This window comes from Limulus polyphemus, unplaced genomic scaffold (genome assembly GCF_000517525.1).
Source record: "Limulus polyphemus unplaced genomic scaffold, Limulus_polyphemus-2.1.2 Scaffold4517, whole genome shotgun sequence".
NCBI lineage: Eukaryota > Metazoa > Arthropoda > Merostomata > Xiphosura > Limulidae > Limulus > Limulus polyphemus.
In genome coordinates, this window is record NW_013670127.1 from 54,305 (window position 1) to 78,713 (window position 24,409).

Here is a 24,409-nt window from a genome sequence, read left to right on the forward strand (position 1 = left end):
CTATCATGGCGCCCTTTGCAGGGCTGATAACGTTGTTGGGCAGCAATTGTTCGAAAGCCGTGGGTTCTTGTTTATTACTGGCATGTACTTATGTCGGTAGCCTTTACATTTGGCGTACAAAATTTCACAGGTATGTATTAGCAATTTTTATCGTCTTCGTTCATTACATTTTCTGTTTATCGGCATTTATGTCAAACAATAATATTAACTAAATTAGTGCGCGTAAAGTGAGTCTTGACTCAGATTACATGGATTACACTTTAGAAATTATAGTGATGGACTGAATGAGTGTTGTTCGACATTGAGACTGATAACAGAAAATTTTGGAAACTAAAAGATCAACTATAAAGTACAACGTATTATTAAGTATATACTGTATATTAATGAATAAAAAGTCATCATCAGTTTTGAAGACAAACAGTTATAATTATAACTTGTGGTTATACTATTTTGCCTGACCGGATAAATAGTTTGCCATGCCCATTTTTTCCAGATTTACCTAATTATGGATAGTTGAGTGCAGTTTCAATCTTACCTGAATACCAGTTTTTACATATATGCTCCTCATGTAGTTCTTACACACACTTTCAGTTAACCCATAAAAATTAATTTTTTCTCGGCTTGTTTTGTCTCCTTCTTCCATATGATATAGCTAGGAGACTCTGGCAGTTTTATTTATTAGATTTTTATGAGATGAAACAAGCAAAAAAGTTTTGTGATGATTGAATAATTGTACATTTGAAAGTGATGTATGATTGATTGATTCATCATATAACTTATGGGAGTTTTATTTTGTTGGAACTTGTTTTTCATAATGTTATATGTTTTAGTGAACTTCAAGTGCTCTGAACAATATTGTTACTGTAATATTTTAAAGGAAAATTAGCCTTTTGAGGTTCTCCTCTAGTTTTGCTTTGAGAATGCATTTAAGTGTATATTCTAAGAACCAATGAGTAAAAGCATGTGTTAGTGAACTAGAATAAGCAAAAAACACTCAGCCTTTACAATGGCTTGAACTTAACCCTTGACTTGTACTGTTGTTGAAACCATGTGAGTAATACTGGAATTATAACCTAAAGCAAGCTGCTATCCATGTCATCACATATTTTCCCATTACGTTTAGAGGATATTTTCAATCTGAAGGTTTATCAATCTGCAATAAATTGAAAACATTCCTATCTCACTAGGGTTTGAATCTGGTTAGTGATTTAGTACTAGAAAAAAAGGTGGTTATGTGGAAGGGGGCAATTTGCAGTACTTATGTCTTTAATGTTTTGCTATAATTATAAAGGATGTAATTTAATTTTCTATGGTTTTTATTAAAACTGTTTTCAATAATTTGTATAGTTTAGTGTGTGTGACTATGAATTTTGGTTGTTTGCACTAAAATAAGGCTCCGTTCTTGGTTCATGCTATTTTGACAATGCTAGGGACTGGGAGCACTCTCTAACCTGTTCTCCTAGTGCATAGTTTCTGCTACCAGAAAATACTTTTTGATTTAATTTTATCATCAAGGTTACCTTTTTCCATTTGCTGTGATAAACTAATAATCAAAAATATTAATCAAGTGCTTCAGTGAGGACATAAAATGACCAGTTTTTTGGTGTAATCAGTGATTTCACCCACAGCAGTCCTTTTCATAGATTCTACTGAAACATTCAATTTTGACTTAATATGTTACATGGAATAGCCTTCATCAGAAAAAAATTGATTTGTTCACATTTTCCATGTGGTATTTCTGTTTAGGACTCATGAATTGATCACCACACTACTACTGGGAATAGTATGACTGCCTATACTTTTATAGGCATCTGCTGGTGTGGCACTGTCTGGTTGGTTGGATGAGATTCAATCACAATGTAAGCCATTAACATGTGACTGTACTCTGGTTCAATTAATTTTCAGTACAATAGAGAGGGAACAACTCCTTAGTATTTGCATTTAATACTCGTTTTTTTATTCATTCTTACCAGAATTATTCCCAATATGTCTAATTGCAAAATCAGATAATGTTCCTTACTCTTGTGAATATAGATTTACTAATTAAAAATAATACATCTGGGTTGAGTGTACACATGTACTCTGACATGCAAAAAATAATGTAATTTTACAGTTAACAGCACCTCCCTAAATTATAAAAAAGAAAATGCTTTCTGTCAGTCAGATTAAACTGTTAGTCTGGAATATTAACAAGATATTAGCATTCTTTGTTTAATCTGACTGACAGAAAGCATTTTCTTTTTTATAATTTAGGGAGGTGCTGTTAACTGTAAAATTACATTATTTTTTGCATGTCAGAGTACATGTGTACACTCAACCCAGATGTATTATTTTTAATTAGTAAATCTATATTCACAAGAGTAAGGAACATTATCTGATTTTGCTGTTAATCTGGAATATTAACAAGATATTAGCATTCTTCGCAAAATAAGAGGACTGTGATAGGAGCATCTCTGTATAGAGCTCTTAGATCTACACTTTGCTTTTCCTTTTTTAAAATGGATTCTGATAATGTTGATAATTGTGTAAGTGTAGGAATAAGTGAACATTTAATATATACATATATATGAAAGATATATACATGTATGTATATTGTTTTACAGATGATATTTTCATGTGAAATTAAGACTGTTTTACAACACTAAGTTGCTTTGAATTTTGTCTTGTATATTGTACATTAATTACCATGTTTTCGAAAAGAAAACTGTAATTGAGTCAAGTTTTTAATTTTCTCAGGGATCATCCAACCACAATAAAGAAGAGATTTGTGAGTGTCTTGATAATGGGAGTTGTTTCTCCTTTGTTTGTTGTTTTTTGTTCAGAGAAAACATACTTTGGAGAGGTAAGTAAATTCAAATGCATGTATGTGTACATTTTGTGTTTTTTATGTAATTAATTCTTGTGTTGAAGCGTGAGGTATATTTTCAAGATATTTATGAAATTCAATGAATTTTTTAAATCCATAACTTAAAAGTCTGATGTATCTACCAGTTATCATTTTAAAGCATGATAACTTAAAGAAAGAAAGATAAAGACAGGCAATGAAATGTTATGCAGGTCTATACATCTCCACATAACATTTATAATGATCCTGCACAATCAGGCCAATAGTTTAGTAGCAGACTATCTCTTGTTTCACAGATACTAAGTGTGAAATGGGGTGGTGCCTTGTTGTGTAGCTGGGAGAAAATGCCTCTATAATACCACAAGCTTCCAACCAAAAAGTTCTCTGGCATGTTCAGTAATGTGAATCTTGTAACTAGTAACTCAACTACTGAGATGGCAATGTGTTTGGTCATGTTGAGTTATCTACTGCTCCTCTTGAGACACACAGATGCAGTGTTCTTGAACTAGTGATGTCATCACTCATTTGTTTGAGGTACTGTACAGGATAAAAGATGCACAACAAAAAAACACATTTGAATTTTATGTTCTCCAGAATGATCTGTTATTTTCACATAACATTCATCATTTGGACATCGTCACTTGACAAATATTGGTTTAGAACAAAACTGGAAAGATAGAATATAATGTCAAGGTTTTTTTGCTCACGGACCATCTGAATCTTATTTTTGTTTTTATCTCAGCAAACCAAATTTGGATCTATACACTGTGCTGACAGTTCATTTTTATAATTATGCAACCTTTTCGTGGATCACATATTGAGTTCTTCAGTTTTACACACACTTATATTCTATCATATATTTTTTGCCTTTCTTCTTGTTTTGTAAATTATTGCATTTTGAAATGATTGCAACTACTTCTAGAAACCTCAAATAATACACAGTCAAAAAATTTAAATCATTAAAATATTAGCATAGTGTGAATATATTACTTTGTATCTAAGTGCCTTTTTCTAAAATTTTCAAATGTTTCATCACTTAAAAATTTCCAAATGAGGCTGAAAAATTACTTTAAAAAAGTTCCTTTATATTTGGAATTTGAAAATTATCTTTAGTTTTTTACTATTTTAGATATTTAATTATTTATTATTTGGAGAAATAAAATTGTATTTAATACTGTTTGTAAAAAAATAATTAACTTTTTTTGTCTTTTTTAAGAGAGGTAGTCTTCCAACATTACTTGGCTTCAGATGGAAGGGTTTGCTACAAGCTTTTGTCCTTCCTCTAGGCCTAACAATGGTAAGTTTTAAGTAGTGGGCTTAAATGATGTCATACTTTTTTATTGTTGTTTAGCTAGTCATTAAGAAGAAGAAAAAAGACATTTTTGTGATCATTAATTGTGAAAAATATGTTTAAATTTACCCTTTACTTCATGCTAAAAATAGATGTTTTAAATTTGTTGCCACTATGTATTATATTAATCACTTTTAAAAAACCTTGTGCTAATCTTGAACTCTTGAATAGAAAAGATCTCACATTCTGTATTTGTGTAACTAACACAGATTTTGTTTATTACAGTTTTTCTGAAAAACATATAAATGTATTCTATGAGAATTTTCAATCTTTTAGAAAAAATGTTAACTGTTTTAGCTGTGGGTACCTGTTAAGGAAGTAAAAATTGTATAAAGGACAATGTTAGATAATGTTCCCCTTTTTTTGTTATTAAATCCTTTATGCTTTGTGAAGGTTAATAATTGACTCATTTAACTTATGTCTTTAAATTCATAGCTAAGAGTTTCTAAAAAAAGTGGAAATGTGCTGTGTTTTTTATCCCCCTTCTCAGGTAAAAATCCTAAAACAAAATAGCCCAGGTACATCTTTACTACACAAAACATTCAAGCTTTTTTATTGTTTAAGCTATATACAACACAGTTTATGTTACATTTGTACAGTTGATTGTGAAAGTTTAAATGAATTTCAATTATCTAAATTGTGAGTAAAGGTTCTGTAGCTATTTGCTGATTGTTTAATCTAGGTATTTAACTGTTACATTTCTATTAAAGCTATTTTAGCTATAACAGTTTTTTGTTTTGTTGTAGGTGCTGTTCTCTGGTCCATTACTACTTCATTATTTGGATGGAGTTTGTGGCTTATACTTAAGTAAGTCCTCAAGATTTGTCTTGAATGTTTATATGATCTTTTAAACATGAGAAAGCTCTCAACCTGTTCTAATAAACTCTTCCAGACCTGCTAAATGTTATATGGTAACTAAGAATGTGTTATAACTGAGAACACTATATGCATGATGTGTTACCAAGTTAACACAACATGTTAAACTAAACAATGAGATGATGCATAATTCACAAACTTGCCAACAGAGAAGATATAAAAATGAATAACAAATAAGTAAAATAAACCTTCTTAACAGTGTTTAACTTTGAAGATAGTCCTAAGAGTAAGCCCAAATGTGTGCTATTAAGCATGATGTAATGAGTCTTACATTTATTTTGATGATATAGTTAATATTTAGTTACATTCTTTTTCTGTTATTAGTGTTTATAGTTTAAAAGATACGTTTAAGCTTTAAAAGCAAAATGAAAAGCTTTAGTGTAACTCAGAAACATATTTTAGTAAGTTGAAATTAACAGATTATATATACAGATTCAAAAAAAGTTCTGGTTAATTTCAGTACACTCCAAACTAAAACGTTAGTCTCTGTGAATTTCCTGAACTTATCTTGAGCATACTATGACACTCATAATCCTCTAGTCGGAAAGATGAAATAGTCAAAACAATAACACTGATTTAAACCTTATAACTTTTAATACAAGTGAAGATTTATCGATATTTAGCTAATCACTGTTTCTCAACCTTGGTTGTCATGGTGGGATGTAATTACCTATATCTCATTTTTGAGAAGCCATAGGTTAGTGAATAAACACATAATGAAAGCTCTTTTTCAATTTTTTCTTCAACTATTTAAGCCAGTTTGGTTTCTAGTTCAACCAAATATCATGTAGGGATTGGAACAAAATAATAAAAGCTTAGCTTCGTGTTATTTTGCTAGCAGAAAAAGATGTATGTGAACAACCTCTACCCTAATTATTGTCTTCATTTTTTTAAACTGGCTTTATCATTTTATACTTCATTTGCATTATGTTGTTGCAGTATGATAGGGAAATAAATGTTTTTTGTGGAAGAAGATGAAGTAGGCTTTGCATTCAACCATATCAACTTCCATTTTACTGATAAGGCCACTTTTTGTTATTGGCCTAAGTAGATATTTGAATGAGCAAAGAAATCACCAAAAAAAACTTACTTTTTCAGAAACATCCACTTAACTAATGAACAATATGAAGTTTTGAAACAGCTATTTGTGGGATAATGAATTTATTTCTGTACAACATTTAAGGTACAAGTATATTCAAGCTGCAAGTATATCCATTCAAATAATTGAGTTTCTGATACTAGCTCCCCCTGGTTTTAAATGTAATTAACTTGATACAGATATAATTTATTAATGCTCCTGATGTTTTATTAATGTTAGGATTTAATTTTTTGGTTCTTAGTGCTTCCATATTTTTTCTTTTGTTTGAATTTTTCTCTGTATTCAATACTTTAATATTTTTAAAGTTTATTTTATGTTGTTTTTCAATCATATGTTCATTTATATTTGACTTTTTCATTTTTCATGTTCCTCGCATCTAATAAATATTTTTTCTACTTGTTTCTCCCATATAGAAACTTTTGTAGTCTAAACATTCTATTTCATAGACTGTGCCTTTACCATGTTTTTCATTATTATATAACTTTGGTAGAAAACTTTTAATGTTAGTTCCTGGTTTATTTACGAGTTTACTTTTTACATTTAATTTGTGTTTTTTTCTTAATCTGTACTACAATCTAAGTAATCTTTCACTAATAACATTTACAAATCGTATTGATCCATACATAGATTTTTTTCTCTTGCTCTTATTCGGTCTTTTGGTCAGTTCTTTTGTTCTTATATGTGTTCATTTTTTCTTGGTTCAGTGTTTTCCTGATTGTAACATTATTCTTTGTTTTGAAACATTATCTTATGTTTTTCTTGTTATCTTTGGTGCTGCTATTGTACATCTTCCTAATGTTCTGATTTTTACTTTTTTATCATGTTCAGAAAACCAGTTTACATAAGTTCTACCATGAGCCTTCTGCTGGAGAATTTCACACTGAATGTTTCTTTTTTCTTTATATTCACCTTTAGGAACTTTATACAGTCATTTTTTTTTCTATTGTGAATTTTTGTTTTTTAATATGATCAAAAAACAATCTCATTTCTTCTCTTTTAAAGGATATCATCAACGTATTACATATATCATCAACTTATTACATATATCATCAACTTATTATATATATCATCAACTTATTACATATATTAAATGAAACCTTATGATTAACAATTTAAAAAAATGTTAAATTGTTTATAATTTTGGTTTGGTAAAAAGTTTATAATTTTTGTATGTCAATATAAACACAATGAAACTGTATGCAAGGTTTATTAAATCAAATCAAAAATAAAATTTATAGGTTAAGAGAATATAAATATCACAAGAAAGTTTAAAAGAAACATAGAAAGACAAAAAATTAATTAATCGAAAACTACAATAAAAAATATCAAGTACAAGAATAAGACATTTTATATACATAATCTGTAAAAAGTTTATCTCAAGTTTCAAACTATTTCAGGCTGTAGATTTTTTTCAAAATGCAATAAAATATAGCAAATCAATGTACATGTGCATTTTAGAGTTAACTCTGAACTCTTTAGTGAACTTATTTTTATCTGAAATTCTGAATAATTTGATTGTTGTGTTTACGTTGAAATATTTTTATATAGTTATTCCTAAATGAAGAGTATTAGTTTTTGATTGTTTTATACTGTTTTTTTTTAATATATTTTTGTACATTTTTTGTTTGTGATCTATCTAAGTATCTTTTATCATTCTTGTGCCTCTATTTTTGTATTTAATTTCTCTAAGTGGGCTAAGTGTGCCCTAGTGGTTAGCATGCTGGACTGTGGATCCAAGAGTCCATTGTTCTTGTCCCATATTTGCTGCAAAATTGTGCTCCTTGCACTTTAAGAGTTGTGAATGTGTCATAAGAGTGACAGTCAAATTCCACTATTTGATTAGAAAAACCCAAGAGTTGGTGTTCGGTGGTGTTGATTAAATGCCTTCCAAATCAGTTCAAAATTAGGGACAGCTAGCACATATAATCCTTTGGCAGTTTTGCACAAATATCTGAAACAAATTTTAGTATTTTTTGTATGTGATAAATTTTATTTAAAATAATTGTTTAATTATCTTGCTTGTGATATCATAATTTATATCGAAATATGTTTCTATCTTTTATGTGTATTGTTTTACAAGTTTTGTTTTATATTTAGATATTTTTTCTTTTGTGTTTCTACATTGTTGTTTGCTCCCAGTTGGCTCAGTGGTAAGTCTCACAGCTTACGGTACTAAAAATCGGGTTCCGATACCTATCGTGGGCAGAGCACAGATAGCCCATTGTATAGCTTTGTGCATAATAATGAACAAACAAACACACAAATTCTACATTGTATCTTAGAGTTTTCTCCTTTGTACTTGTGTATTGTTGCTTGTATGGTGGGCAGAGCATGGATAGCCCATTGTGTAACTTTGTGCTCAATAACAGATAAACAAATTCCACATTGTAGCTTAAAGCTTCCTCATTTGTATTTATGTATTAATTGTGGTAGTAAGTTGCTTGGTTTGAATGTGAGCAACTATCTTTAGGTAAAAAAAAAAAAAGTTGAAACACATTTACAGTTTGAAAAAAAGTGGTATTACGGAATTCTGCTGTTTCATATGGGCAACATATGAAACATTTTAGCAACACCGTATCTCTAGTTCATAATTACTGCTCATGTTGTCTCGATTTACGTAACATTATCTGTTATGATACCAGTATCACATTTTAACCCAATACACTATGCAATACTTGATGTTATATTATAGGAACAAATACCCGTCTAGCTCTGGAGGCCACATATTCCTCCATGTATTAAGGAGACATGAATTTGTTGATGCCATTAAAAATGAATATTAGCATATCTAAAAAGTGTAGGATGTGTTCCTTCTGTGTTGATAAATGAGCATTTAGAAATTTCATCCTTTTATCTTAAGGATCTTTTGAGAGTTCTCATATCAATATATTACAAAGGAAAACCCAAAAGGACTAGTTGTAACACTAAATTTGTGTGTGTGTGTGTGTGAGAGAGAGGTTTAGGGCTTTTCCTTTGTTATATACAGTGGTAATTTAATGGGTTGTTCCTTTTCTTACTATTAATTTATATGATTTTGTATAACACTTTAGCCAGTTCCTAATTGTAATTATTTTTTTAATCTGCTGTTGTATTTTTTTATGCCTATGTTTAAGCTATACATTGTATGCAGAAATCATTGTGGTTACTCTGAGATACTAACTAGAAAGAAAGAAAATATATAATTAAACAGGTTGTTAGTGTTCACATCTAATAAATGGAAATTCAAATGGACAGTAGTGTATCACTCCACTGTGTTTTATTCTAGTGTAATCATGTTGTTTGAACTTCTAGATTAATATATAAAACAGCATTGTCTGCAAGTTTGATTGTAACTCATTTACTCTCATCAATTGGATTGATAAAGAAACTTAAACGTTTTGCTCCTGGTAAGATAGTAAAGAAGACATATTACCAGAGATATTGTAATCTTTTGGTTCTTAGATAAACATGTTACCAGAAGTAGGATAATCTTTTGGTTCTTAGATAAACATGTTACCAGAAGTAGGATAATCTTTTGGTTCTTAGGTTAACATGTTACTAGAGGTAGGATAATTTTGATTAAACGTGTTACAAAAGGGAAAATCTTTTTTTTTTTCTTAAATAAACATGTTAACAGAGGTAAAATATTTTGTTTCTTAGATAAGTGTTACTAGAGGTAAGATAATCTTAACTAAAGTGTTACAAGAGGTAAAATCTTTTGTTACCTAAATAAACATTTTACCAGAGGTAAGATAATCTTAACTAAAGTGTTACAAGAGGTAAAATCTTTTGTTACCTAAATAAACATGTTACTAGAGGTAAGATAATCTTAACTAAAGTGTTAAAGAGGTAAAATCTTTTGTTACCTAAATAAACATGTTAGTAGAGGTAGGATAATCGTTTCTTACCTAAATATATTAATGTAGTTATTTTTTAAGAATCCAGGTACTGGATGTCAAACTTGAGGAACTTAATATGGCTAAGGAACCATATTGTGGTAAGTTAAATGAGCAGTTCACATATTACATTTCATGGATTTGTGAAATTTATGGCATGTGTTATTGTCTTGATTATTTTGTACTGTTTTTATATTGATAAGAAAAGTATGTAAGTTATTATATTTTGTTATTTACTCTGTGTGAGAAGATCTTAAATCTAGTTTTAACAATGTTTTATTAATGATTAAAGATGCAATACTTTAGACATGTATGGCTTAATATTATATTATGTATATGTCAATAGTTGTGTAGATTCTGTAATCAGTGTTGATGCTGTATAAGGAAGAGCATTTTTTGTATCTAGTTCTGTCAGTAAAATTCTTGCAAAGTGTTACCAGTATCTTTTTTATATTTTTAAAATTTAAAGAACACATTCACTGAGCAATATTCACATGTTATTGATTAATATAAATAAATTAGTCAGCTCTTGTTGGAAGAAAATAAATTGGCATACATTTACACACACACACACACATACATATACAGATAGATGTATAAAGAAAATACAACAGTGTCTCATGAGTCATGGTAGATAAAAACAAAATGTGATCTAGAACTCCAGAAATAGTGGTGTTTAAGCCCAATATATTGCCATGGCAGCTTTGTTAAGGGCTTAAATAATGTTCTGTATATAACAACTAATGTTGATTAATGTCGTTTTAGCCCTTAATGAAGACCTTATGGGCTTTAATAAAGTGATTTCCATTAATTTTGTGTTTTAATATATCAGGGGCACTATGCTCCACTTTACATTGCAAAGCTTAAAGGAAAACGAAAGGTTCTTTCTTCTGTGTTGATTTTTTTAAATTCAAACAACTGAGCCAAAGCAAAATAGTAATGCATTTATAGATTGACAAATAAAGTAGTGGTAAAAACTATATAATAGAAACGATAGAATGTCTCCCAGTATTTACTGTAATAGGACCTTCACAATCTATCAGCTGTAATTTGTACATGAAAGCCTCACTTGTGAAATAAAATTAGCAGCAGATATGGGTTCTTACTCAGCCATGTAACTTGCCATTCACCAAATGCAGCTAGTTATGGAGAGCAGTTGCTCTTAACCGTATATGCACAGAGTAAATTCCATATTTGAGAATTAATTTTTACTAATAAATACCATACTTCTAAATATATTTAGTGTATCTTTATGAAATTTGGTAAACAATCCAAATATGTTGCACACAAAAATATCAGAATTTTTGATAAAGTATTTCTACTAAAGACTTGTCTGGGAATTTACTTTGGTTAATCAGTCTATTCTCAAAATAAATTTGTTTTTGATCTTATAGTTCACATATTTCGCTTACATAACCTTTAGAACCTCCTAAATGAATATGAAACTAAAACTTTATTTTTTCTATTATTTTCTTTATCCAACACTAAAAATAGGAAATAAATCCAACTTACCATTTTTTTCTCTCTAGAATGACACCATATTGTAACACAGTTACAGTTATTCATCCTAAAATATTCAGTCCTTTAAGTTTTTCACAACTGATTTCATTTAATGCTCTGTGAACCTTGTTTAACTATTAAACTAGCATAAGAAAGCAATAAATCACTGTGTGAGGGTATAGTACAAATTACAGTAAACAGATATTGAATTAAATCATGCACGAGCAGCTTGCATACATTCCTTGTGGAGAAACTGGTTTTATGTAACTTGTTTCTAATTTAAGTTTTCTTACCCAACCTAATAAATTTCTGCTTTTTCATTTTAGTTACTTTTATTACAAAAATTTAAAAATAGGTATAAAAAAACAATAAATTTAGTACTTATTTATGGGTTTTGTATTTTTTTGCACTTAAAGTTACAATAAAAGTTAACCATAGTTTTTGGTAGGGTTGTTGTTAGTATGTTACTTAATTTTTATTTATCTCAAATATGCAGTTTGGAACACAAAATAATAGCTTGTATAAAGAACACAATGTCCCGTAACTATTATAATTTAACTGACTTTTAACCAAACTGTAAGTATATTAAAATAATTATCTCACCTTGTGAAGGTGATCTCGGCGATAGCTACAGTCAATCTGTTGGCGGAATGGTTCAGAAGCTGTTGTCTGAATGAGCTAACCTAATATGGAAATCATTAAATTAAAATTTTCTCTTTCTGTTGGTTATAAATAGTTCAATAGCAAATCAAAAAGAAATATTGACAGTTAACATGTTTTGAAATACAGTAATATAGGAGGGTGTGGCATGTGGGTTTGACTTCCTGTATTGTATATATCTATCCTATAAATGTCTCAAAAGCTCAAATAGAAGTAGAAAGAATATCAAAAATGAGCAGTTTGAAGTGAAGAGAGAGAAGTATTCCATGATACAGTAAAGTGAAGATTGGGAATTTATTTAAATGTTTTCTTTAAAAATGAAATAGTTGAAACTTGTAAAATATTAAAATTTGAATAGGAACTACGTTTTGATGCCGAGATCATCTAAATACATTGATGATAAAGTTATTTAATTAAATTTGGAACTTAGCTTTGTGAAAGGTCATATCATGTGCACTTTGATCCCCACTTGTACACAGGAAAGAAAGAAAAATGTTACATTAAATAGACTAGCAGAATAATACTGATCTTCTGAAGTTGGCATTTCAGCACCTATAATGGTCACATACTTGTATAAATCCTTGTAATTCCAATATTACTATATCATCCAACCTCCCTTATTTTACATAGCTATTCATATTATGCACACAAACTTGTCAGTCATCACTACTTTGGTGTGTAGTGAGAGCAAAACAGTCATATAATCAAAGTAACCTATTATGTGAAATATTTGACTGTTTTTTTCCAATACAATATCTTACCTCTTCTCACAAAATAGCTTTTCTCAACCAGCACTACCCTCTATTAGCACAAATTTTCAACACGCTACTCACCTTCTGCTTCTGATCATGCAGCACTTCTCCACCAATAAGAGGGTGACACCACTCCTATTGTAACCAGCACCCTCTTTACATCCGCATATCTTCATGCAAATGATCATGCAGCAGTTTTCTACCAATAGGAGTGCGACACCTCTCCTATTGTAACCAGTGCCCTCTTCACATCCATACTCGTTAATCACTTCTCAATTGGCATTAGTACTGTACAGATGTGCTAGTTTTTGCTTGTAGATTTGTTGTAATTTGCTACTGCTGACTTTGTCTTTCTTTACTATTAATTAAAATTTTTTCTTTTTGGTATTGTGAAAAGTTGCTTTTTTTTCAAACTTTTCTTACTTTTTCAGGGGTCTTTTTGCTAAAGTACTGTGGATCCCACCCTATGGCAAGTGGTGCCTAATCAGGTATACTTTGTTCTTTGAAAATTTGCACTGTCCATCTTGCAACAATGCGCAGTTATGTTCTAGCTCTTCCTACCATGGACCTGATGTACAATTCCAAATGGTGCCAGGTGTTGGTTGTGTGTCTCCATTACATTGTCATCTATGCCTAAACAATTATGTTATAGGTTTGGGTTGTGCTCACTGTAGAGATTGGATGTTCTGTGAGACTGCTAGTAGTTCTCTCTAGTGGATTTTTGCATCATAAAGCAGACAGCGATTGTTGGCCATTTCTGGTGCTCCGTGGCTTTGAGAGTCTTCCTATTGATGTACAATTCTAGATGCTGCCAGGTTTTTTTTATTGACTCCATTTACATGGTAGCTCTGCTTTTCAAAATAGGGTATTGCAGTCACCTGTTACACTGTCTCCAGTGATGCAGTACTCTGGACTCTCCAATGCATTTTTCCTCCCTTTCTTCAAGTAGAGTATGGGAGTTCTTACCACTTACTAGCTGCTGGGGTGTTGGATCATGGAGACCTGTCTTCCTGAGTGATGAATCATACCACGTAGTTGAGAGTAGGGCAGTGGCATTCTGCAGGTGTCGCTTCCTTGTGCAAACCTGATGTACAATTCCAGATGCTGCCAGGTTTTGGTTGTAGCACTATATCATATTCTTGTCTATATATCTAACTGAATATTTTTCCTATTGTGATATTCCTCCTTCCAACTATCCACCAGATGTACATTCCTGGTTGGTCTAGTTTTGGTTGGAGATGGTGCACCTAAGTAAATCCTCACATGTGTACTAGCCGTTATCCCTCCTCCTACTGCAGATTGGATAACAAATGCTCACTGCCACCAGGTTTTGGACTGGAGATTCACCCCAGGTTTGCAGTCCCTCTTCCTATCATCTGCTGGATGTCAGTTCTCAGCAGATCTGGTGCTGATTTAGCTGGTTGCAGCACATGTTCTCCTATTTGTATATGCCTGGATATCCTCCTCCTACTGTAGACTTGAAGTACCATACTCATTGGTGTCAGGGCTTTCCACCTTCCTACCATCTGTTTGATGTTGGTTCGCAGCAGACCTGGTGTTGGAAATGCGTGCATGTGGTGACATATTTTGGTTCGGAAGCTCATTTTCCCTACCAATTCCTGTTTTGAGGTGGAGAGGTAGGTGATACTCTACCTACTGTGGATGATCATCATTTGCATGTGGATATGCAGAAGCAAGAGATGGAAGGTTAGTGACATGCATTGAAAATTTGCACCAACAGAGAGCAGTGCTGGTTGAGAAAAGCTATTTTTGTGAGTGGAGGTAAGTATCTATCAGAAATACATTTTCAGTGTAGGAAAGTGCTAACTTACAAACTTCACTAATGTTATTTTGAATTGAAAGTATTACTTCATAATATTTACAATTAAGCATTATTATAAATTCTAATAAGTCATGTTTTTGAAAACCATTACAATGAAGTCATGACTAAAAAGTGTCTTAGAGAGAGAGAGGATATTTGAGTTCTATACACATTTTGCAAGATATAAATGACTATGAAATAAATGTTTTTTAGGTAAAAATGAAAGAATGTCACTAATTTTTAAATGGAGTTTGCGGATTTGGAAAGAAAATTTTGTGAAATATACTTGAGTCGATAGAACCATTTCTTTATGTGTTTGGATAGTATATCATGACTTAACTAAAAATTTTCTTGTGATAAATTTGTTACTTCTTATTGTTAAATTTTTAGTATTGATTTACTTTAGATCAATTTTCTTGTGATATGTTTTTTACACTTTATTGTTAAATTGTTAGTATTGATTTACTTTGGATCAATTTTCTTGTGATATGTTTTTACATCTTATTGTTAAATTGTTGGTATTGATTCACTTTGAAACAGGCTCCATTTTCTGAAGAGTTTACTTTTCGAGCCTGCATGCTTCCAATACTGGTGCCTTGTTTTGGTGCTTCACTTTCCATTGTTATCTGCCCACTTTTCTTCGGAGTTGGTGAGAATATTAAGTTTTTGTTTTCATTAACAACAATCATAGCTGATTTTTCTTATTTTAAACTTACCTGCTACACTAACTTAGAAACTGACATAGTTAAATATAAAAACTCATTACATTTAGCTTTATGAATGAATTGGACATACCTGTAAATGTAAACACAGTAAATTGAAAGTTTCAATCAAGATGTGCATAGAAGCTGGACATTCCAGTAGATCAGATTAAGGTAAACATTGAATTATAATTTCAAGAACAATGTAGACAAAAGCAACCTAATCTTTACCATAATGGATTTCAAGTAATCAAAATGTAATAAAATGTTTGACTTGAAACTATATATTAATGACAATCATTAATGATTAAAAACTAGAATAAAATACCTATGTTGTGCTTTGGGGTTCAAAGGCCCTCTTGTGATTTTCAGATAAAGGCTCCAATATACCAATCAAGCTTCTTCATTATCTCTAGTTACTTCTATAGCTACCCCAAAGATGGATCCATACCTGAAAAACAAAAGCAAATGGGACACCTGCCCATGGTATGTGAGCATGTGTCCCAAGTTTGTTCCTGTTAGCTTGTGAGTGTAGTATGAGCACCATTTGAAAAATGGTGCTCCTGGAAATCCCGATAGGAGACAAGAACACAAAATCTGATGCCAGATTAGAATTCAGCAATCCTGCAAATCAACTAACAGACCCAAATCATACCTGGGTGAACTTTCAGTCATGTTTCAGCCCCTTGGCACTCCAAATAAATAAGGATAAGGGTACCATGCCATATGGATATAATACACAAACCCCAGGCCATCCTGAGTCTGCCTGGCAAATTTGGTCTTGGCATTTTCAAAACTAAGGAAGGAGTTTGTGAGAAATATATTCACAAATAAACAACATGAATTAATATAGGATACCAGTTTCATATGACATTCATAAGATTTTAAGTTTTTATTTTACACTTTCTCTCAAAAAATGTATCATTATATTAATATTAATGTTTTTTATAAAAATTGAGAAACTGTTTTAAAAAGCTTAGGCTTATTTTCATTAGCTTTGGGAAGGCACAAATAAAAAAATCTTCTGTCATTAGATTAAAGAAACAGTTCATTGAACAGTTTTCTTTACTGTATCTATATTATTATCTAGACATCTTCAGGATTCTTAGAATTTTCTGATTTAACTTGGTTTTGTTTTAAACTTGTAATTGAATTTTTTGCAGCTCATCTACATCATTTAAGAGAAAGAATGGAGAGATCAACTAATACCACACATGCTGTGTTTCAGTCATGTAAGTCGTTTATTAATACCATGTTTCAATCATATAAGTAGTGTGTAGTAATGCTGAACATACTATGTTTTAATCATGCAAATAGTTTAAAACAGCTGTGTTTCTTTCATGGTAAGTAGAGTCTAGTAATTTCATCTTTCAGTCATGTATATAGAGTGTAGTAATGCCATGCATTCTGTATTTCTGTCTTATTAAGTAGTATTTATTAACGCCCTGTTTCAGTCACATAAGTAGAATTTAATAATGCTATTCATACTATTTCAATCATATCTGTAGAGTTTAGTAACAAGATTATTAAAAATTGTTAATTTAAAAATGGGGAATAGGGATCATCAAAAAATACAGAAATAAGATAAGTAGCTTAAAGTGAAAATAAAATTGCCAAAAAAGTCAACAAACAAGCTTAAGGTTTGAGACATAGTGTTGACGTTATCTACTTAAGTTACAAATCCTTCTGACTCTCCTAAATATTACAGCTTTTAGACATGGAGTCAAAATAGGGATTTGTAGCTTGAGGAAATAATGCCAACACTATGTTTCAAACCTTAAGCTTGTTTGTTTACTTTTTCACTTTAAGCTACCTATCTTGTTTCAGTATTTTTTTGATGATCCCTATTCCCCATTTTTAAATTAACAATTTTTAATAATCTTGTTTCTTTAGTTTTTTATGTCCATGATGGACATAAATATGTATATTAACAATACTGTCCTATTTGAAATAATGAAATACGTAGTTGGTGTATGATGCTCTCTCGGAAAGCAATGACAGCCTCTTGATTGGCTTCATGCAGATTGGATGGCTATTGCTCCTGATATCATCGTCACAATGTTACCATTCATTGTGTTACTGTATGTATGATTAATATGATTCATGGTGATCAGCATACCACATGTTATGTATATGTTTGTAAAATGTATATAGCTACTATATTTATATCCTGTAGCTATATGGTAAACACTAGATTGGAGAAACTACTAAACTATACTGGTATGGTGCATGGACTAGATTTTGTAACCGCATTAGTTTTATAAATGCATGTTAGCTAATATTTTTATATATATATATATACATATATTTATATACATGCAGACTTTAGTTTTTTAAGTTGTATATAAGACAATGTATCATAATATAATAGGATATTTATACAAATAAGCATTCTTAATATTTCTTATAGTTGTTATATTTTCTCTTACTCCTCTCCGCTGGCCATAGGTCACAGTTTTGCTGCAGCTGGCCAGATTTCCTCTTAGAGTGATATTCTGCACACTCTACAAGGTGGAAAACATGTTAATTAACAATTAACCTTTCCCCTCTCCATTTATGATGGAGTTTGGGTCATGACATTTCTGTGACTCTCTTCCACTGTGACAACCCTAAACCCTGTTGGCCCATCACTGTTGCAAACTTTATCAGAAACTAAATATTTTCTAAGTACAATGTATATCTACAAAACTGCTGTCTCACTTACACCTAGAATCACCGTCATTTTTGCATCTCCTGCTTACACAATTCTTTCCACTCCTTATAGTCAACTTCAAGGATGGCTACTCTATTTGCAGTATCTATAAAATTCTCAATCATGTAGCATTGGCTGTAATTCGACACTTGCCAACAGCAGTTACTGTGATTGCTGATCCGGTGCTCGAAACTGAACTTGTTGCTATCTTTTAAACTACGGCTTAAAGATTTCTGTTGTGGGAGACAGCCTAGACGTTTGTATAACATGGCTGAAATCAATCATGCAGGAGTAAAAAAAAGTGATTCTGTGAGCAGTTTTGTGTCTAGAAAGGTAGGAACCCTATATATAAATTATATGCAACATCAATACAGTTGCAACAATAAGTTAATAATCGCTGTGGTACATGTGTCATGCCTGTCATATAAACATTAAATTACTTACACAGGTATGTAGTAGACTATGAGGCTCCTTGTAAATGACAGACTACATTGAAACAATTGGGTGTGAACTGTTATTTGATAGATAATCAAATAAACTTAAAAACTACTTTACACATTGTGCAATGATGCATTTAGTAATATTGCCCAGGTTTAATTACAATACTCACAGCCATTTTTGCTTTAGCCTATTGGAACAGTATTAAATAATAATAACAAAGAATAAATGGGTGATCCCTATTATGAACCACTACCATGGTTTACAATACCATGTATACTGTGTTTCAGTCATGTTAAGTAGAGATTAGTAATACCATGTTTCAGTCATGTAAATAAAGTGTAGTAATACCATACATGCTGAATTTTTATCATGTTAAGTAGAGTTCAGTAATTTCATGTTTCAGTCATTTAAGTAGTTTAGTAATGCCATGTATGTTATGTTTTTATCATATAAGTAGAGTATGATAATGCCATGCAAACTGTTTCAGTCATGTTCAGTAGAATTTAGTAATGTCATGTGTACCATGTTTCAGTCATGTTGAGTTAGTTAACATGATATATGCTGTGTTTAGACATGTTCAGTAGAATTTAATAATGTCATGCATGCCGTGTTTGTCTTGTAAGGAGAGTTAAGTAATGCCATGTGTTACTGTACCATGTTTCAGTCATGTTGAGTTGAGATAATTAACATCATACGTGTTGTGTTTCAGACATACAAGTAAAGTTTAGCAATGTTCATCAAGTTACAGAAGTGTACTTTCTCTAAACACCTTTAGAATTTCATGCATGTACTTTTCTAGAGATTAGGAAAGAGTTGTCCAAAAGTTGGTAGTGGTTGTTGTTGATGTTGCCTTTTCTCAGTTCTATCAGTTCAGAGTTAGAGACAGCTTTGTGTTAATAATCCACGTGTGCAATAATTCTAAAATTGATAGTCCCACTAACATCTGTGAACTATTTATGTACCCTGAATATTACATTTAATCCCACTAATTACTACTGACTTTATGTGCTTTAAATAGAAAATGAAGAATTTCATTCTCTTTTTACTCAGTTCTTTAGACTGTATATTTTTACAGACAAATACGTGTATTTACTCAGCATATTACAATACATGGATCCTGCTAGTAGTGAATGGTATAAAAAAAGTTTTGTAATTTCAGTTTTGTTTTTGTTTTAAATGTTTCTATAATTGCAACAGTTCTACATTTAAAATAATGGTCTTCTTTATTTTCAAATTATGTTGATATCTTGATTATTGTTTCTTGCATTATTTTTTTCTATTCTATCAATAAGTATGCAATTTTGTAAAATCATCGGGGTGGCCTTATGCAGGTGGAAGTGGTGCAGTAGCACCAGGACCCGTGCTCGTAGAGGATCCACACTGAATAAGGAATTCTTTATTTAATTTTCATTTTCCTATTTGGCCTCTGACCTCTTTTGTATTCCATACTGTTAATTATAGATACTATTGTTATTGTGTAAATAATTAAGTTTAATATTATGCTAGCCAAACTCAAGATAGTGGTAACAATTGTCCATTGACAAAAAGCTGATGTATGAATAGTTGTCACATATCTTCTGTTTAAGTACAGTTATAACTTTAGCTATTCTTAATTGAAAAAAAAACAACTTGGAAACCATCTAATCAAATTAAACTGTGAAGTATTACATAATATGAGGTATTTTATTTTGATGGTCTTTCATTTAAAGTTTATCAGATTCATATAGGGGTAGTAGAGTTGACAGGTTTGTCATGATGACATAATTATACATTTTTTTCACTGTGTTCACCCCATGCATTCTTAAATTTGCACAGGCCCCTGTACCAACCTAAGGCCTCCTCTAAACTCATACAAGAAAAATTATGATTATAAAATAATTATCTTGTGATATAAAACATGGCCTAAGCCTGTCTTTTTTTTTTCTTTAGTATTTCAGTTTCTGTATACTAGTCTGTTTGGAGTCTACTCAGCATATTTATTCTTGAGAACAGGTGAGTATTCTATACCTCAACAAGTGTCATTACTAGTGAAGTAGGAAAAGGGGGAACCCTCCCTTCCCAATATTTAAAAAAAATGTTTGAATTTTAGGGAGAGAGAGAAAGGGTCAAACATGTAGTACCTCTGGAGTTATTATATAGAAAATCTGTAACTTCTGTGATGTAGTGGACACCATGCCACTCATCAGCTATCAGTCTGCAGGGGTATGTTCATGGAATCAAGTGCATGTGCTGCAGGGCGTGTAACACCTACACACATTTTGTTCCCTCGTATCAAAAAATCTTTCTACTCCATTATATTTTCTTTGAATGAACAAGCTTCTCATCAGTGGGTAGAAATAGGTGATGCAGTTGTCCCTGGGTTCCATTTTACTGGGGAGTGAAAATTCCACCAAAAACTTTACAAGTTTTATGTAAAAAATGTAATAATAAAGTAAGATTTCTAAATGATAGAAAACAATAAATTGAACAAGTTCTCAACTTCTCTCTTTTAACAGTCTTCAAGTTAACTGATAGGCAAGAACAGATTTTTGAGTTTGCCCTCCAATGGCTAAGCAGTAAGTCTGCAGGCTTAAGATACTAAAAACCAGGTTTTAATACTCATGGTGAGCAGAGCACAGATAATCAATTGCGTAGCTATTTGCTTAACAACAATGAAACCAAGAACAGGTGTAAAAAATACTTTAACGAATGTGCATAAATCAATTAACACTGAAAAATATTCAGATTAGTATAATATAAAGATTTACAACAACTGAGAAATATATACAGAGACAAGTTGATTTTAAAGATAGAAGCTGAAAGCTTGGCCAGTGAAATGCTAAAAGTAAAGATTAAAAACCCCATTGACCTACTGTTATCATTATTTAACGAGATATGGCAGTGTTGTGTTAAGATTTAGGAATGGCCTCAGTGATTTAATGTTCACCCCAAACAGTCTAATGCACTAATTTTTTTTTTTTTCGTTATGACCTTAATCTCAACTAGTTTGAGGTCAGCTAGTAATTTTGTAAGCTAATACTTTTTACACCCGGATGGTTGACCCAATTTGCAACCATATAGGATGGATGAGCAAGTTTGACAATGGGGATTCGAACTTGTGAACTCTAGATCGTGAGTTGAGCACCCTAATCACCAGGCATGCTAGGGCCCTAATGCTCAGTACTATGAGAATTTTCAAGTAATGGTTGATGAAATCATTATTGGATTGCAGTGTTTTTAAAATATTTGTATAATTTTTTGTTAAAGAAAATGTATTTTGATATTAGGTGATAAGTTGACAGAGAAATGGCTTGGTAATGAAGAAAAGGAGAAGAAATTATTGTATACGTGAGATTGTGGGAAAAGGATTAGTGGGTGAGGGAATAAGAAAACCTTGCCCCAAAGACTTGCTTTGCCACTCTTTTTCATCATATTGTTTAATCTGCTAATTGTATAGAAGAACTTTTATCGTTCATAAGTTTGTAACCATGGTTACCAACATGATGACTGTCATTTGTAGGTATGGCTACTGAAATGGATAATACTTGTGTAACTATCATGGATAAGTGTTATATTTGTAACCATGTTTACTGATATTAATTTTGATTACTGAAGTGACACATTTGTAACTGGTTAGTTGTATGATGTATCTGTAACTATGGTTTGTTTATTCTGTTGGATATTATAGCATCTCAGTCTAGTGTTAAGTGTAGAATACTGGTTAGGAGGCTTAAAAACTTTTAAGCATGATTATGGGAATATAGTAATGAATTAATTCTTATTAATTAGTGTAATAAAATACCTAACTGTGGTTGCTAATATAATGATACAACATTCTAATTATAGTTTTCAGGATCCAACATTATTTGAACTGTTGTTACCATTTTGATACTCGATATTAAATTCTGGTTCATAATATGATTCAACATCCTTGGTTATATTTATCAAGTCTTAGTTTTATTTCAGTATAATCTGTTGTATCTTTGTAGTAAAATGAAATATTTGGGAGAAAACCAACCTTAAATGGTTTCTGTACGTTAAAATGACTGCAAAATGTTGTTATCTTATACTTGAATAAATTTTTGTTCTTGTTTTTTTTCCAACTTTGAAAATTCTATTTCAAAATAATAATAATGATAAAGGTTGGCAGCTCTGAATTGTTATTTGATTTAATTTTTTTACATTTTTTTAGGTCATTTTATGGCACCGTTTATAGCACATGCTTTTTGTAACCACATGGGCTTTCCCGATTTCATTGAAGTGTTAAGCTACAAGCAACCAGTCCGTACCTTTTTAGTTATCTTGTTTTTGCTGGGTTTCTTTGGGTGGTTGGTATTACTGGAACCACTTACAAAACCTGCAATATTCAGTAATTTGGTATATGTCTGAAATTATTTTTATAAATGAAAAGTATTTCTTTCACACTAATATTTATTTTGAAGACTGTTTAAAAATGTTCATTTCATTCATCATTGTAAGAGACTTTGCATAATTTGCTGTTTTTATGATACAACTTACCTATATTGTATTAGAAACATATGTTAACATATCAATAGAGTTTATGGAAGAAATAAGAGCTACTAAAATATGTATGCTGGAAACATTTATTTGTACTAATTGGACAGAAAATCCACCAAGTACCACCTATAGCTTCTTTTAAAAATTTAAAAAATTTTTTCAATAATAACAGCGTATGACAGTAATTAATCATTTTGCTAGTATCAAAATAGCTGAAAACGTCAAAACTATAAATCTTCCAGGAATATTATATAGAATTTATAGCAACAAAAATTATTTGTTATTTTAATAATCAGTAACAAAAAATGTTAATATGAATTTTTTCATCATTTTAATACAGTGTTATCTCAAAAACTATAAAAAAAACACAATGGGATAAGCTAGTATAACATGTAAAGATTTATCTAGTATAGAGGCAGCTGAGTTGGTTGTATTTTAATTGTGATATACAATTAAAATTATCACTTCATCATGATAAAGAATTAGTTTTGTCGTTGATCTTAAAATGAAAATCACACAGGGTATTTTTTAAATCCAGTTAGATTTGTACCTGGAGCTCCTTGGGCACAAACTTAAAGTAAGAAATGTAACATAAACTTTATAAGCCCGACTTCATTTTTTATAGGTTATTCTAGAAATAAAGATATATGTATAAATGATTTTTTCCATGTGAATTTTTGTTTTCTTTATTTGACTACAGTTTGCCAGTGATGAACTTTGAGATTGATTGAGTAGGATAAGTAATGCAAAAATCATCTTTGTTAAGTTATCAGTGTTTTAGTTATGTTCCTTCAGCATATAACTTTACTCCTTTGATGAATTGTCGAATAAGAACACGTATCAAATTTATTTGCAACAATGAGAGAAAAATTATTACAAGTTTAAAGTTACTTGAATATAAAAACTAATGAAAGGAGTTAATAGTTTACTTGTATATTTTTTATTTGCATTATAAAAGAAAATGCATAGTTTACTGACCAGCTAAAAAATACCAAGTAGTTGTTTCTTTATTTTGAAGAGTCATGTTATATAAAGAAATAGGGGAAAAAAAAAACTTGAGGCATCTTGTGAGGGCTGTCCTAGCTTTTGGTCTCATAACTTGCCACTAGACTGTCAAAAAGTCCAACTGAATACATTGGTTTGATCAGTTATAGTCCTCTACTCTCAATTTTAAGTATTTTTATCAATCAGTCGTTTATTTTCACAGCCATATTTAAACATTCATAGTTTCATTCTCAAGACTGGATACTTTATTTTTGGTGAAAATTTAATAAAAGAAGCTTGCGTTAATAACATAA

General features: G+C 30.9%; 1 protein-coding gene across 2 annotated transcripts; it reads left to right on the forward strand.

Moving 5' to 3' along the window:
* Nucleotides 1-24,409, forward strand: LOC106471285 (CAAX prenyl protease 2-like). Of its 2 annotated transcripts, XM_022399897.1 has the most exons (10): nt 43-130; nt 1,747-1,859; nt 2,737-2,842; nt 4,062-4,142; nt 4,943-5,003; nt 10,089-10,147; nt 15,321-15,429; nt 16,645-16,713; nt 20,544-20,606; nt 22,786-24,409. In XM_022399897.1, coding segments are annotated over exons 2-10 (747 nt in total). In that variant the 5' UTR covers nt 43-130; nt 1,747-1,857; the 3' UTR covers nt 22,983-24,409. The 2 variants fall into 2 exon arrangements, with proteins under 2 accessions (XP_013787337.1, XP_022255605.1); XM_013931883.2 differs by lacking the exon at nt 1,747-1,859 and having other exon boundaries at nt 1-130.

What these genes read in the sequence shown, in the direction of transcription:
- LOC106471285 (XM_013931883.2), top strand. Translation starts at nt 6, where the DNA reads ATGGCGCCCTTTGCAGGGCTGATAACGTTGTTGGGCAGCAATTGTTCG. An exon ending in CCCACTTTTCTTCGGAGTTG is followed by an intron (nt 15,430 to 16,644) that starts GTGAGAATATTA and finishes AATTTTTTGCAG; the next exon opens with CTCATCTACATCATTTAAGA. An exon ending in ATATTTATTCTTGAGAACAG is followed by an intron (nt 20,607 to 22,785) that starts GTGAGTATTCTA and finishes ACATTTTTTTAG; the next exon opens with GTCATTTTATGGCACCGTTT.